The following is a 17,868-nucleotide window of genomic DNA, read 5'->3' as shown; positions in this document are numbered from 1 at the left end:
ATCTTGTAAAAATACTTAGAATATGTAAAAGTATGTATTTAGGGTCAAAATGCCTGGGTACGAATCTCAGAGGACAACCCTAAGGATCCTTGAGGAGGTCCTAAAAGCTGTCAAAAGACAGCATCCACTAACGAGCACAATTGATGGACCATCAATGAATGGCCTCCGTAGGCCAACACTTAGATTCTGGAGCCTTGGATCCATTTTGGACACTCTCTGAACAAAACCACGGACATCCAAGACGGGCTCGTCAATCCATCCACGGACGATGATGGTGGTCGTGGTTTGGTGTTTCTGAACTAGTGCAAGACTTGGTCAAGCCAAGGGTGGTTTGGTAAATTCCACCCTTGGCCATTTAAGTAAAGGGACGGTTATTTTTAGTCGTTTTAGGTATTTTAAGTATATTAAAACAACTAATTAGCCAGTTAGACTCCACTCTCCAAAATTAAAACTTCCCCTCCCTAAAGTTCTCTCAAGATCACCATTGAAGAAGAAGAGAATGAGGCAGCAAGTAGGTCAAATTCACCAAGTTTTCAAGCTTAGTTTAAGGCATTGATCAAAGGTATGTTAAGATCTTTTATCCATGGGTTCTTCCACCCATGGATCCTCCACAGATATCCCCCAATTGTGAATCTGAAAGACCTCAATCTACTTAGGGTTGTGATTACATTGTGGGCAAGGCTTGATTATGATTCCAAAGTAGTGAATAACATTCAATTAAGTTTGAATTATGTTTATACGATGATTATATGATGTTTTCATGAGAATTTATTAATGAACTCTAATCTTAATTGATGAAGGTGATCATTATGGGTTTAAGTCTAAATATCAATTGAACTAGTCTTTATTGAATATGAAGTATCTTGGCTTATAATGATAGAATTGAACCTTTATGATCAATTAAGACTTGAATCATCTAGTAATGAGAGAAGTGATCAAATTACCTTGAAATCTAGGTATAAATAAGAGATTAAGAAAGAAACCTTGAGAGTAGGGTTGTGATCATGATGGCTAGGGCTTTAGGGTTAAGCTAATGAGATTACCTAGTAATGCTAAGGTTTTGAGTTTGAAGTCTAAAAGAGAGTAGAAGTCTAATATGTTGGATTATGGTGAAAGGCCTATACTCACCTAACCTCTCTTATGAAAGCTTGATTGTATGAAGTGATAAAATTACTTAAGCATGGCGAGGTTGTCAAGGACATCCTTCCATGAGAGATAAGTGTTAAGCAACGCTTGGCAAGTAGACCTTGGAGTATATGCTTGACTACAAGTGGATATGTAAACGAGGAGGAGTGTCACACAAGATAGGGTCCAGACTCCCAGAAGAAAGAAAAGCCACACCTAGTATATGTGACGACTATCCACGTTTAAGGGGGAATCTTACGTAGTAGAGTGTGGGTTTTCTTAAAGTTAGGCCTTATGAGATGGGATCCTTCACGTAGATGAGTCAAGGTTTCCTAGTGGAGATCTCCATATCCTATGAACTAAGATATGATCAGAAGCTTCTCATATTGTTCAAAGCATAATGAACAAAGATTTACTTAATAAAGTAACTCGTAGTGTTCAAGAGTGTAAATGAACTTAAACATACCAAAAGGGTATATCATTGTGTTCATGACATTATTAGGACTTAGAAATATTTATAGAAGTATCTCATATAGTCCAATGTGAATAAATAACTTAGACATACTTAATTAAGTATCTCTTAGGTTTCAACTTAATAATGAACTACGATGTGCTTGAGATAGAGTGCCTCATAGATTCTAAAGTAAACAGAGGAACTAGGTTCCAAACCAAGAAGAGCTAGTAATAGGTTCTAAAAGTAATACTTAGCATGATTAGCAATATAGGATGCTATGAGTGCATTGCACAAAGTATGACTTAGGATCACTAAAGAGAAGCCTTGAGATAGTATTGGACTAGATTTGCCTTATCTTGTTATATTTGACTAAAGGTGAGAGATTTCTTAGTTAAGAAAGTGAAGTTAATAACGAGACCAAGTAGGGTGGATATGACTAGGATGACTTCAAGGCTATGCTTAGTGTGAAGGGTAGTATGGGATGCTTTTTAGACATTGCACAGGGGTGCCTTGAGGTTAATTAGAAGTATGGTAACCTTATGGAATAGAGAAGCTTCAGAATAGACTGTGTATATAGACTATGTCTGTTAAGATTACACGTAAACCTACGTCTTGACTATGAGAGTGGACTCTGTACAAGATGACCAAAGAGAGTTACTTAGCTTGGATGGTCGTATGAGATTTTATCCTTGCATTGCACAAGTATACTTGGAGGTGGCTTGTGAAGTAGTTCACTTGTAGTAGGAAACACTTAGTGTTGAGGTGTGTAACCTTGTAGGTCTAAGTAGAGACCGTATTGAGTATGTGATGTTTCTCCTATACTCATTAACTATGTCATATGTTGACTTATGTTCATACGAAGATTATGTTGGAGACTATGCTATCGGTATGATGTTTATATTATTGCCTCTTATGCTTATGTCTTATGTTGACTAACCATTTGAAATGCTCTTATGATGTTATGCTAGCTTTCGTACTTAGTGCCTTTCTACTAACCATATTGCCTACATTCTAACCAAATGTAGGGTTGGAGCATTGAGTTGCTTAGAGGGTAGAGTTTCAAGGACTTTGAAGAAGTTAAGAAGTGGTGAGTCCTCCTAGCTTCGAGGACGAACCTTTATGTTCCTTGTATGTCTTTCATTATGTTTTGGACTTTGTATGGGCTGCGTCCCAAAGACTATTATTCATGTCAAGTTAGATGGTTTGAGACAATGATCTTAGAAATACTTCCGCCTTTATGAAATATTTTTCGAGTTATGTTTTAAAGAAAGTTTTGAATTTTTCACATTTTCTATGCTTTTATGTAATGAATGCTAAGGTCTTGTATAAGATCTTCTCGACATCGAATACGCCATGTTATGTCTAGGGGGTGTTCTCGAGTCGTCAAAAACTTGGTTTAGAGCATAAGGTTGTGAAATGGTCTTAGGATGTCTCAAATCACATCTAAGTAGAGTCTTATTCACTGGTGTGAGTCTCGACACATTTCATGAATAGGAGGTTATTGGATGTTCAGGAACAATCTCACTTCTTCATTCTCTTAGTCGTGCTATAGAGGTTTAGCTCTGGTAGGTCTTTCTTTATAATGTTTTCCTATGATTTTTTTAAGGTTATGGCAATTACTAGAGATAATGCTAGGTGAGCTGAGGAAGGTAAAGGGGAGCAATAGATTCCTCCTCAAGTTCCAAACGAAGATCCTTCTAAAGATCAACACCAAGTGCCTCCTTAAGTTCCAAATGACCCTCCAATGGGAATGCTACACTTAGTGAGCTTAGGGCTTCTACTATTGGTTCAAGCCTTAATGACGCAAGCTAATATAGAGGTGGTGGCTCCGGCAAACCATGTAGAAGGAACGAGTGCTTCTAGAGTGAGAGAGTTATTGAGGATGAACCTGCTGAAGTTCTACGGCTCAAAGGTTGAGGAAGATCAAAATGGGTTCATAGATGAGATTTATAAAGTGCATGAAATCATGGGAGTGTTTTCCATTGAGAAGGCGGAGCTAGCCGCCTATCATTTGAAAGATGTTTCCCAAATTTGGTATGAGCAATGGAAAGATAAGAGACCATTAAGAGCGGGTCCTATTGAGTGGGAAATTTTTAAGTTGGAATTTCTATATAGGTTTTTCCCTGAGAGTTAAGGGAAGCAAAATTGAGAATTCTTCAATCTAAGGCAAGGTAGTATGAGTGTTAAGAAGTACTATTTGAAATTCACCCTTTTGTCTAAGAATGCTCCAATCTTGGTAGCCAATCCTACTGATTTAATGAATAGGTTTATGACGGGAGTATCCGATTCAGTAGAGAAAGAATGTTGTATGGCAATGCTTGTTACTGACATGGATATCTCACGTATCATGGAGTTTTCCCAACTAATAAAGGAGTCAAAACTCAAGGAAGAGAGGGTTAGGTAAAAGAAGAGGTCTAGGTTTGAAGGTGATAAGTCCTTTCATGTTAAGTTTGTGGGGAAAGATACGCCTAGAACTAAACCAAGATATTCCTGCCAAGATTTTTCCAACGCCTCTAAGTATGATAAAGAGAAGGGTAGTGGGTGTCCATTTACAAGGTCTACTTTCTCCAAGTGGGAGGATTTATTATGGTAAGTGCCTAGCCGACACAAATGGTTGTTATGGGTGTTGAAAGGAAGGGCTCAAGATGAGAGATTGCCCGGATGTTAAGGCTAAGGGAAGGGAGGAGAAAAAAGTTTGTCCTAGTAGTGTGGTTGATGAGCCTCAAAAGAGGAATAGGTTCTATGCTCTCCAATCCAAGGATGATCAGAAGTGATCTCCTCATGTCCCTTTCCGGTATGTGCTTCTTTTATGATTTTAATAATTTGCTAGATTTCATGTTTTATGACTTGGTATGATGGACTTGATGTTGTCCTTGTTATGATGATGTTTATGAATGTGTGTAGGCCTTGCAAAAATTGATGTACTTACATTGTGTTCCCTCTTGTCGTAGCATCTTGAATCAATGTGCATTTAAGACCTAATGAGTCTATTTTGAGCATGTTGTAGCTGGGAGATGTTAGGTTCTTCTTAGAAATAATTAATATGTTTCTTCATGCATTTTAGTTTCATTGAGTATGTCTAGCTTGGAATTAAAGTTTCCTTGGTTGGGTGTATGCATTTAGAAATGATACATACACGATGGGGTGCTAGTCTTGAGTCATGGTGTTTCCCTGTGAAGGTTTAAGATGTCATTTAGGGACGAATGTTCCCAATGAGGGGAGTATTGTAAGCTCGCGGAAATCATATGACTAAGCTGGAGCCCTACATGAGGTCTAATAACTTAAAAAAGGTTAAACTGAATTTTCTAGGCCTAATCTAGTGCAATTACCTTAGTTTGGAGGTTTTAGTGCCTAAACGTCAAGAATCGACTATGACAACTGGAAACTAGTCAAAATGAACTAGTGTGTTCTTAGGTGTTGTAAGGGCCTTTAAAATATCGTATATTGGTTTAATCTTGTAAAATGCATCGAATATGTAAAAGTACGTGTTTAGGATCAAAACTTCCGGGTACGACTCCCCAAGGATCACCCTAAGGGTCCTTGAGAAGGACCAAAACAATTGACCCAAAAGTTGTCACAAGACTGCAACCAATAACGAGCACCATTGACGGACCGTCAATGGATTGACGAAGCGTGGATGGACTCCGCAGGCCAACACTTAGATTCTGGAGCCTTGGATCCATTTTGCCCACTCTATGAACAAAACCACGGACAACCAAGACGGGCCCATTAATCCATCCACTGGTCGTGTTATGGTGTTTTTGAACTAGTGTAAGACTCGGTCAAGCCAAGGGTGGTTTGGTAAATTTCACCCTTGGCCATTTAAGTGAAGGGAAGGTTATTTTTAGTGGTTTTAGGTATTTTAAGTATATTAAAACAATTAATTAGCCAGTTAGACTCCACTCTTCAAAATTAAACCCTCCCTTCCCTAAAGTTCTCTCAAGATCACCATTGAAGAAGAAGAGAAGGAGGCAGCAACTAGGTCGAAGTCACCAAGTTTTAAAGCTTAGTTTCAGGCATTTATCAAAGGTATCTAAAGATCCTTTATCCATGGATTCTTCCACCCATGTATCTTCCATAGATATCCCCCAATTGTGAATCCGAAAGACCTCAATCTAGTTAGGGTTGTGATTACGTTGTGGGCAAGGCTTGATTGTGATTCCAAATTAGTGGATAGCATTCAATTAAGTTTGAATTATGTTTATACGATGATTATAATGATGTTTTAATGAGAATTTATTGATGAACCCTATTCTAATTTGATGAAGGTGATCATTATAGGTTTAAGCCATTAGAGGCAAGGTTGAAGGTTCTAAATTGATATTCCTATTTGAATTGTCTTGAATGCTAATTGATCATAATTAGGATAATCTAACTATCAATTGAACTATTCTTTATTGAATATGAAGTATCTTGGCTTATAATGATAGAATTGAACCTTTATGATCAATTAAGACTTGAATCACCTAGTAATGAGAGAAGTGATCAAATTACCTTGAAATCTAGATATAAAGAAGAGATTAATAAAGAAACCTTGTTAGGGTTGTGATCATGATGGCTAGGGCTTTAGGGTTAAGCTAATGAGATTACCTAGTAATGCTAAGGTTTTGAGTTTAAAGTCTAAAAGAGAATAGAAGTCTAATATGATGGATTATGGTGAAAGGACTATACTCACCTAACCTCTCTTATGAAAGCTTAATTATATGAAGTGATAAAATTATTTGAGCATGGCGAGGTTGTCAAGGACATCCTTCCAAGTGTTAAGCAACACTTAACAAGTAGACCTTGGAGTATATGCTTGACTCCAAGTGGATATGTCAACGAGGGGGAGTGTCACACAGGATAGGGTCCAGACTCCCAGTAGAAAGGAGAGCCACACCTAGTATATGTGACGACTGTCCACGTTTAAGGGGGAATCTTACGTAGTAGAGTGTGGGTTTTCTTAAAGTTAGGCCTTATGAGATGGGATCCTTCCACGTAGCAAAGTCAAGGTTTTATAGTGGATATATCCATATCTTATGAACTAAGACATGCTTGAGAAACATCTCATATTGTACAAAGCACAATGAACAAAGACTTACTTAATGAAGTAACTCGTAGTGTTCAAGAGTGTAAATGAACTTAAACATACCAAAAGGGTATATCATAGTGTTCATGACATTAGATGTACTTAGAAATACTTATAGAAGTATCTCATATAGTCCAAGTGAATAAATAACTTAGACATACTTAATTATGTATCTCTTAGGTTTCAACTTTATAATGAACTACGATGTGCTTGAGATAGAGTACTTCATAGATTCTAAAGTAAACAGAGGAACTAGGTTTCAAACCAAGAAGAGCTAGTAATAGGACCTAAAAGTAATACTTAGCATGATTAGCAATATAGGATGCGATGAGTGCATTGCACAAAGTATCACTTAGGATCACTAAAGAGAAGCCTTGAGATAGTATTGGACTAGAGTTGCCTTATCTTTTTATATTTGACTAAAGGTGAGAGATTCCTTAGTTAAGAAAGTGAAATTAATAACGAGGCCAAGTAGGGTGGATATGACTAGGATGACTTCAAGGCTATGCTTAGTGTGAAGGGTAGTATGGGATGCCTTTCAGACATTACACAAGGGTGTCTTGAGGTTAATTAGAAGTATGATAGCCTTATGCGATAGAGAAGCTTCAGAATAGACCGTGTACATAGACTATGTATGTTAAGATTACACGTAAACCTAGGTCTTGACTATGAGAGTGGACTATGACAAGGAATGACCAAAGAGAGTTACTTAGCTTGGATGGTAGTATGAGATTTTATCCTTGCATTCCACAAGTATACTTGGAGGTGGATTGTGAATTAGTTCACTTGTAGTAGGAAACGCTTAGTGTTGAGGTGTGTAACCTTGTAGGTCTAATTAGAGACCATTGTGACATCCTTCCACTTTTTTAGGGCATTTGAATAAGGGCAGAACGTTTTAGAGTTGCGAAAACGCTTGCGGAGGACTCTAGAACCTTTTGGAATTCTCAGGAAGGCCAGGAAAGGTCCTAAAATAATGTAGAATTCTCTAGAAAGGGACCAAAGTGTAAATATCTTAGGGGCATTTATAGTAAATATTAATTGCATTTTAGTCCTTAGTAAGTAGTATAAATAGAGGTGCCCCTCATTTGCAAAGGCACCTAGCAAAAGTTGTAAAGCATTCTCCAAAGCAATCCAGAAGCCTTCTTCAAAGTTCTCTTTTTTGATCTTTCTAAGTATCTCCTTTCATTCTCTTAGCGATTTAGCTTGAAAAGGCTTACTTGAGCTTAATAGAGCATGAAAGAGTTTTGAGTGAGTTGTCAAGTGTCGCAGATCAATAAAAAGACTCTTAGTCCATGACAATGTTGTATTAGAGCAAATGTTGATACTAAGGGAATGGCTATTGAGAGAGATGCAAATGGAACTAGCACCACAAACATCCGTTTGGATGGTGGAAAGAAGAACCGAAAGGGAAAGAAGCATCAAAAGGGCTATGAGGAGGTGTTGCCCGACCCCACACCATGCGAGGCACTACCATCTCATCCACCTTCGACCACCAAAAAAAGTGATGATGAACTTGGCAAAGACACCATAGACGACACTGCTGGAGAAGAATGGTTCACAAGGGTGGAAGTTGCAAGGCAGGCCATGGAGATATTAGGACGTCACATGAATGTGGTTGACGGCAAGTTGGAGGTTCGCCAGCGGGCTGAGTTTTAGATGAAGAAGTCCATCACTTCCTTGGAGTATCGGCTCATGGAGACATTAAGCACGATCGAAAATCTGAAGGCCGAAGTGAAAACGCTCAAGGAAGGTGCAGAGACTGGAGGATCGATATCACTCGACCGTGATAGAGAGGCCAAGGTCGAGGCTCCCAAGCCACCCCTATTCAAAGACGTCCCCGTTGTTCAGGAGGTGCATAACTTTCTGTGGCACTTAGAGAGCTACTTCAAGTGTAGCCGGGTGAAGAGTGAAGAAAATAAGATTAACACTGTTGTGTTGTATCTATCTGAGAAGGTCATGCTATGGTGGAGGTGCAAAGAACCCGAGATTGGGAAGGGGACGTACACCACAACATGTGGGAGCAATTCCGTGAGGAATTTGAGAAATTCTTCTTTCCTAACAATGTTATGTACGAGGTTAAGTGCATGTTCCAGGAATTGAAGAAAACGGGAAGCATTCGGGCGTACGTGAAGGAGTTCATAACTCTAACACTTCAAATTCCCAACCTCACAAATGAATACATGTTGTTCCACTTCATGAACGGGTTGAAGAATTGGTCCAAGATGGAGTTGGAGCGGCGATAGGTCAAGACCATAGATGAGGCCATTACACAAGCCGAATCATTGACCGACTTTAAACATGATAGGCACGACAAGGCAAAGGTGAAGGACACAAAGAGCAGTCATGCCAAAGGTGGAGGAGATTCTGGACGAGGCAAGGAGCAGTAGGCACATCCCAAGTAGCACGACCCCTACAAGCCAGACAGCAAGCGGTTTGTTTAACAGAACTACACAGAGGGCGCAGACTAACAATAAAGATGGTTTCTACATATGCGGTGGAATGCACGACTATGCCAGGTTCCCCGAGATTAACAACCTTGGTGTCATCCTACGCGAATGGAAGGAGAAGGACGCACAAGAGCAAGGGCAGGACACGGGAACGATGCAGCTGGGCATGGTAGGACTATGCGGTGCTATAAGAAAGCAGATGGAGAAGTCGGGATACTTCAGCACGCAGTATATAGACATCTCCATAAATGGACGACTAGATCGTGCCATGGTAGACTCTGACGCCAAAGGAAATATCATAAAAGACGGTGGCAGAAAAGCTAGGGCTAAATTACGTTCCAAGCAACACCTGCCTCAAGATAGTTGATGCCCCACCGACTCCCGTATGCGGGGTCACCCAAGGAGTGAGCATCACATTGGGGAAGTGGCAAGGTAAGACAAACTTCACCATTTCTCCTTTAGACATATTTGATATCATTATCGGGCAAGAGTTCTTCCAGCGCTGCCACACGATGATCAACCTCTACCTTCAACGACTCATAGTCATGAAGCGAAAAGGGTCATACACGGTACCTCTAGTAAAGGTGCCTATGAAAGATTGACACGCCCAGCTATCGGCCATACAGATTGTGAACGGTTTAAATAAAGGAAAACCGACGTTCTTAGCCACCATTGCAAGCTTAGGAGAAAACAATTATGCTGAATGGTGCTTGTCACTGATCATTGAGAAGGTCCTTAAGGAAAACAAGAACATGATGCCGAACAAGCTGCCAAAGACTCTACCTCTTAGGCGCGAGGTACATCACAAGAGTTGGAAGTGGAATCCAAGCCACCCGCACATGCACCTTATCGTATAGCTCCACCCGAATTAGAGGAGCTAAGGATAGGGTTGAAGGATCTCCTCGAGGCCGGTCACATTCGACCATCCAATGCACCTTATAGCGCGCCAGTACTATTCCAGAAGAAGAAAGATGGGTCGTTACACTTATGCATTAATTATCAGACGCTTAATAAGGTAACAATTAAGAAAAAATATCCTATCCCACTCATCGCAGATTTTTTCGATAGACTTGGACAAGACAAATACTTTACCAAGATGGATCTCCGGAAAGGCTACTGCCAAGTGCGCATCGCAGAGAGGGACGAGCCAAAGATAGTGTTTGTGAACAGATATGGAGCATACAAGTGGTTGGTTATGCCTTTCGGTTTAACCAATGCACCTGTCACCTTTTCCACGTTGATAAAAAAGATGTTTCACCCCTACTTTGACCAGTTTGTGGTGTACTTGGATGACATATTCATCTACAACAACACCTTCAAGGAGTACGTGGAGCACCTGAAAAGAGTCTTCCAAGTCTTTCGAGAGAATTAACTCTATGTCAAGCGGGAAAAGTGCGAGTTCGCCTAGAATGAGGTACACTTCTTAGGACATATCATAAGCCAAGGCAAACTATGGATAGACGAGGCAAAGATTCGGGCGATCCAGGAGTGGGGCACCCACAAAAGTGACCGAGTTGCGATCCTTCCTTAGACTTGCAAACTTTTATCGTAGGTTCATCATTGGATACTCCGCTAAAGCCGCTCCACTGATCGAGTTTTTAAATAAGAACAAGCTATGGGTTTGGAGCGAGGAGTGCCAAAAAGCGTTCGAAGGTCTCAAGGTTGCAGTGACGGAGGAGCCAGTCTTGACACTGCCCGACTTCTCCAAGACCTTAGAAGTACATATGTATGCATCATACTTTGCCATTGGGGGAGTTTTAATGAAAGATAGATACCCAATAGCATTCGAGAGCCGCAAGATAAACTAGGTCGAACGGCGGTACACGGTGCAAGAAAAGGAAATCACAGTCATCGTGAATTGCCTACGCACGTGGAAACACTACTTACTAGGCTCGAAGTTTATGGACAAGACCGACAATGTGGCCACTAGATACTTCCAGTCACAAAAGAAGATCAACCCTGAAGTAAGTTAGGTGGCAAGATTTTCTAGCAGAATTCGACTACATCTTGGAGTATAAGCCGGGGCGAGGCAATGTTGTGGCCGATGCACTTAGAAGAAAGGCCGAGCTTGCTACCATCACTACAACTGACTGTGACATTCAAGATGCAATCCAGGATGACATGCAACACGATCTAGAGACCAAGAATTTAATGGAGCTGGCTGCCAAGGCAAGACTAGGCGCTTTTGGGTGGAAGAAGGCCTCTTGCTTTCTTCCATTTGGAGGATATATGTACCTAAGTTTGGATCGATGAGAAGGTGAATCATCAATGAAGTCCACGAAACACCATGGGCTTGTCATCCGGGGTAGCGACGAACAAGGTTGCTGATCGAAGCTATATATTTTTTCCATGAATACGGGACGACATCGAGTGTTATGTGCAAACTTGTCTTGTGTGCCAGCAAGACAAAGTGGAGCAAAGGCAACCCGGAGGACTACTGGAGCCACTGCTTATGGCAAAACGACCTTGGGAGAACATAACCATGGACTTTATAACCTTTCTACCCAAATATGATGGGTATGGGATGATAATGGTCGTAGTGGATAGGTTTTCGAAGTATGCTACCTTCATGTCTGTCGTAGCCAATTGAACCGCAAAAACGGTTGACCAATTGTTCTTTAAGAACGTGGTGAAATATTGGGAGTTGCCAAGGCATATCATCAGCGATTGAGACCCCCACTTTACTGGAAACTTTTGGAGGGATTTGTTCGATATACTTGGCATAGAACTTCACTTTTCCACAAGTTTCCACCCGCAGACCAACGGCTAAACAGAACGTGTCAAAGCCCTACTAGAGTGCTACCTGAGACACTATGTTAGTGCACACCAAAAGGATTGGGCCAGGCTCCTAGATATGACGCAGTTTTCATACAAGTTGTAAAGGAGCGAGTCTACCGAGCGCACACCCTTTGAATTGGCGATAGGACAGCAGCCGTAGACTCCACATTTGTTACCGGCTACTTTTGAAGGAAAGAGTTTGGGATCCTACCATTTTTCCAAAGGATGGTAGGAACAACTTGACAGTACCAAGTCCTACTTGGACAAGGCAGCCAAGAAGATGAAGAAGTTCGCCGATCGCAAGCATCGTCCCACGGATTTGAAAGAAGGTGGAATGGTCTTGGTGAAATTCAATCTGAGACAGTTCAAGGCACTAAGGGGCGTTCATCAAAACTTAGTGTGGAAATATGAGGGTCCATTCAAGATCGTTTCCAAGGTAGGCAATATCTGATACAAGTTAGAGCTACCTCCATAATTCAAATCAATTTGGTCATTCATGCAAGCGCCATCAAGCGGTACCATGAGGACAAGGAAGATCCCAATAGGAATCGGTCACAACGGGCTCCCATAACAGTCACCGCCTTGCATGACCGAGAGATTGAGCCTATCATAGACTACCAAGCCAATGGAAGTGAGGACAACAAGCCAGCGCCATGTTCCTTGTACATTGGAAGGGACAAACTCCAGAAGAGGCCACATGGGAGAAATATGAAGACTTGTGGTATTTTAAAGACAAAGTCCAGGAGTTTCTTTAGCAATGAGCCGCAGTGTTTGCATCATCGGGTGGGGGAACATGTGTCGTCATTTTATCTTTTTGACCCACTAAAAGAATTTTCCGCCATTTTCTCTTGTGAATAAAGCTTCAGATCAAAAAGACATCAAAATCATCGTAAATCCAATTTCAATTCAACCACCAAAGAAAAAAGGTTTAATTGAGATTTCTAGTTGTTTGTCGTTAGAAGCAAAAAGATGTGTGGTGGTTGATGGTTTGTTGGCGTCTCTTGTTGCTTGTCAATAGTGACAAGGAAGAGAACAACTAAAGATGTTTTGATTTTGTGAAGTTTATCCTCCAATGGTGTAGGTGGTCTAGTTATTTAACTGATATTTATTGGTCAAAGCTTCGACATAACGATTTGTTTAGAGAAGTGTTAGTAACGGAAAAGAGGTGAGAGAAAGAAGAAATAAAATATATAAATAAAATACATATATTCATAAATAATTAAAAATAAATTTTTAATAATTTATTTTTATTGCTCACTCAAATACTCCCACTTTGCCAGACCAGCAATTAGAAAGGTAATAATTTAAGTTTTCAACAGTTTAAGGGGTGAAAGGACCCCATAAAGCTAATGTGTGTTGTTGAGAATCCGACAATAGGTTGGGGACATTTGACCATTTTCTCTAAAAACTTGTTGAACTTAATTTATTTATCCATCAAATAAGGGATCAGTTTGGTTTGCCCTTTAAATTCAGAAATATATGTAATTAGGTTACCTTTTATTATCTAATCGTAACGATTGAGTTACTTCGTTATATAAATGTTAACGGGGAGGAAATTGGGGCCAAATTTTGTTTTGTAGTATTTGAATTTGTTTTAACCTTGTCCACGTTTGGAGGAAATCAGAGTATTTAAGGTGTAGGAAAATTTGGTAGCAATCGAGTGACTTAATTAAAAATTTGGTTAGATGAGGTGTTATATAACTCTTTAAAAAATATGTACTATTTTACAGAATTGAATTTGAGTGAGTAAAGCTCAGAAAATCGATCTTAGCTTGAAGAGTATTTTCTGAGCATACTGGAATGGAGGTGTGTTATAAATGAGACAATGTGATTATGCGAATGAGCTATCCGCTTTGTTTTGTGCTGCTTTAGTGGGATCGTTGTAACGGGATAGTGGCCGATGTGTGGGACGAGACAAGACTTCTCTGGCGGGCACTTATGCCAATGTGGCACTGTCGCTACAGCGAGATGAGGGCCGCTATAGCAGGACAGGCATGGAATAAGTCATAAATAAAACCTTTAAATGACCTTATTTGGCACTTTTCGAGTTTTAGAGCTAAAGAACGACCCCTAGGCTACTCTAACTTATTTTCCATCATTTTTGAGGTTAAAGGTAAGTTTTTAACTCTCCGAATCCATTTTTAAATTCGTAGGATGTAATAGAATGGATCAATTTTGATAGTGAAGGGTTTCTTGAAAGATTCTATGGTGGAAACAAACCTAATTTAGATATTAGAGATCATGCATATGATCTAGTGTTTGTTAGAATTGTTAGTAATTTGGGTAATTAGTAATTGTTTATTGATTCCCGTATGTTATTAATTGTTTATAAACCAAGAACAAGCAGAACAAATTTGGGAAGGGAAGAATCAAGTGTCTTAGGGATTCAAGCTTGATTCGAGGTAGGTGATATTTGCATTTCTATGATTGTGTGATGTTTTTTTGTTCTTGCTTCATTTTGATAATTGAATATGTATGAATGCTGCAATATCAATCACTGCTGTTGTAAATGAAATATTTGAATGATGGTTGACATGAAATCATGATGTATGATCTTGATAATGTACTTGTGATTGTGGTGTGTACTGGGGGATCAGATTGTCACACTCTTATAAGCTAATATGGATTAGGTTGCCACGTTTCAACACAACTATTCGATTGGTTGTCACGTTCCATCACAACTATTGGATCGAACTTCACGTTCCAGCACAACTATGGGATCAAACTCTCACATTTCGACAAGCTAATTATTTGGATTGTGGTTCTGTGAGAGGACCAATGATATGCGATAATTGTATATTGATAAGTATGTTAATGTTGTAAATGTTGATATATTATGCATGTGATTATAATGTTGTTGAATTACTTATATTACACTAGTGGGATAATCGCATGAACCTACCAGTACACTGTGGTTTTGTACTGATTCTGCATTTGCTCTTATTTTTGTTGTGTACATGACATCTACAAGCAGCTATTGACAGACCTCGCTTAGGAGATTAAAGATCATCGCATCAAATTCAAGGGTGAGTCAATCTTACGGGCTGCCATGATATTCTCATTCTTTTATGTCCACCATTCCGGACTTAGACCTTTGCTTTTAATTAGTGGATAAGTTCATTAGTATTTCTTTTTTAGACTTGGATCTTCGTTAGATATTTTGAAATATTGACTTTGAGATTCTAGGTTTATCTTTCGTATAGCTAGTTAGAAGTTAGATCAATTGTCTAAATTTGTGTAAACTTTTGTCTAAATCTTATTTTGTTTCCTATGATAATGCCTTAATTTTAAATTATTTATTTTAGTTGGATGATAGTAGTAGTTCTCCCACGGAAGGATTAGTGTGGTGTCAATTACTATGATTTGGATCGTGACACTAACTTAAGATTAACAATGAAGTATAAGTAATTATCTGTATGGATTGAAATGGTTAAATAAAAATGTTGAAGTGTCATCTACTCAAATATGCAAATATAAATCGACTTTCTAAAGCATTCAAACGAGTTTGGGACCGAAGTTCAATATCTATGAATCGAAATTTAATAATAATAACAATAATAATAATAATAATAATTATTATTATTATTATAATACTAAATAATAATAATAATAATAATAATAATAATAATAATAATAATAATAATAGCAATAAATAATATCCAACAAAGTTTAAACTCGAAAATAACTAATAATAATAAAGAAATACTTATCATTCCATCATAATCTTTATTGTTCTTGAAAAAAGTATTTTTCCTTTTATGAATTTCAACTTTTCTCCTTTTTCACTTGTTCTTGCGCTTATAAATACACATTCATCACTCTGCACTGCTCAAGCTCAGGAGAAGAAAAAAAGGCACCTCTCAATTTCCTCTAAACTTTCTAAACAACAAAAATTTCAACCAAAAACAAAAAAATGAGAACCTAAATTGGCTTATCAAAGTTCGAACGATCAAAATCAACTGTAAAAGTTACATCAATGGTCCAGAGATCACCATAGAATTATTCGGTACTGTATCTCTCCAACGACCTAGTAGTTATGTTAGGTTAATGGTTGTCGCTCTTCTCAGTTCTTATTTATTAGCCTTCTTTATACTTCAACACCAACTTTGTTAACTAAGTAATTGATCCTTGTCCATTTGTGGCTTCCTATTAGGAGGATTATGTTGAACCTATTTTTAAGTATATAAATAAATAAAGAAACCGCTAAATTTCTAGTTCAAATTAATGTAAAAAAATTCTAGTAGAAATAATTCATAATTATGATTCAAATAATTTTACCTCTACCATCTACATTTTTCAAGTAGAACTACCACCATATTAACTTCTACAATAAAACAATTGATAAATATCATTAAAATTATTTATTTCCTTTTGAGTTTTTTTATAATAAATTATATAATTTTACTCCGTCAAGTAGTCAACCACCGTTAAGATATACACATGGGAAATTAAGTCATCGCAATCGAAATTTATGTGGGATACATAAGTTTCCGTATCAACAACAGTAAACTTTCTTAGGGATCTGGAAATAAGTTTGATGGTTACGATTCTATCATAACCTAAACACTGAAGTAAAAAAATGTATGAAACAACATTAAAAAATATAAACATTGTTTAACATAAAATAAGTTACCGTCGTGGCGTGATTATTTTCTCTATTTTCGTGGTACATCTCATTCATTGTTTAACATAAAATAAACATTGTTTCGTTGTTAGTGATTGGAAAAATAGAGCTAAAAATGAAATATTGAATTTGAAAATCATTTACACATTAAAGATGTATAAAGTATACATACTACCTATGTCATTTTTTAACTTATGTCCTCACATTGTTCGGCTCCACAGAGATTTCAAGTAAAAAATTCAATTTCATATTATATAGAAGAAAATAATGAAAACAATAAAAGAAAGATTAGAATAAGATATTCCATTTAGTATTAAAGTTTATATTTTGCTTCTACGTAGAGAAGAAAATGTTACATTTAGTATTAAAGTTTATGTTTTGCTTTTAAAATTCTATCTTAATACTTAATATTTCAATATTTAAATTAAGTTCTTCATATTAATAAAGTAATCAATTGTTAAGGGATCAAATTGGGACTCTAAGAAGGAATAAAGAATCGGATTGGACCCTAGAAATGAGAAAGGGATCGAATTGGGCTCTAAAATACATAAATAATTGAATCAACAATCTAAAAAAATTATTTGAGCTAAAACTTTAAATCATTGTTTAGAAACTCAAATCATCACATTATAACAATTTGTGATAAAGTAAATTTATTTGGGTAGACAAAATATTTTTGAATTGATTATATCTAACTCAATAAATACTTTCTATCCATGTATAAAATATATAAAGAATCACATATGAAGGCAAAAACAATCAACAAAAAAAAATTCTATGGACATTGATTATTTTATACTACTCATAATGAAATAACTCAACGAAACAACCAATAATATTACTATATTTAATAAAAATTACTTGATCAATAATATTAATTACTAGCTATTCTTTAATACAATTTTTTTATGTGAAATATATATAATTTTTTCATGTCAAACCTGAGTGTTTTTAATAGATATAAATTTGAACTAGAATCTAATATTATTATTTAGAAACTCAAATCATCACTTTATAACAATTTATGATCATGTAACTTCGAATTTTGCAATATCAATACAGACAAATGTTTGAAACACGCTATCCTGTCTAAACACAATAAGGAAAAATAGGACTATAAACACTACTTTGCAAGTATTTAGGGTGCTTCGTTTGTTGTTTCCATTGAACAATAGCAAAAAGATCTTTTCTCGTTTGAAATCCCCAATTTAAAGTAATATAATTATGTAGGTTACATGCAATGCCCGATATGTCCTTTTGCTACATGCTTCACCCATTTTAGAAAAAGTTTATATAAAAACAAAAAGCACACTTAAATACACAATAGTACCAATTAGGCTCCTTAATAAATATATATATATATATATATATA

General features: G+C 37.5%; 1 protein-coding gene across 1 annotated transcript; it reads left to right on the top strand.

The window, feature by feature from the left end:
• The first annotated feature begins 10,190 nt into the window (after positions 1 to 10,190).
• LOC107023700 lies at positions 10,191 to 11,347 on the top strand. The gene is made up of 2 exons (XM_015224478.1): positions 10,191 to 10,417; positions 11,068 to 11,347. The coding sequence occupies exons 1-2, from the start codon at positions 10,191 to 10,193 to the stop codon at positions 11,345 to 11,347; spliced, it is 507 nt and encodes a 168-aa protein (XP_015079964.1).
• Positions 11,348 to 17,868: the final 6,521 nt, after the last annotated feature.

Source organism: Solanum pennellii, chromosome 1 (assembly GCF_001406875.1).
Source record: "Solanum pennellii chromosome 1, SPENNV200".
NCBI classification, from domain to species: Eukaryota; Viridiplantae; Streptophyta; class Magnoliopsida; order Solanales; family Solanaceae; genus Solanum; species Solanum pennellii.
Note: the sequence above shows the minus strand (reverse complement) of the source record. Positions and strands in the feature narration are given on the sequence as shown.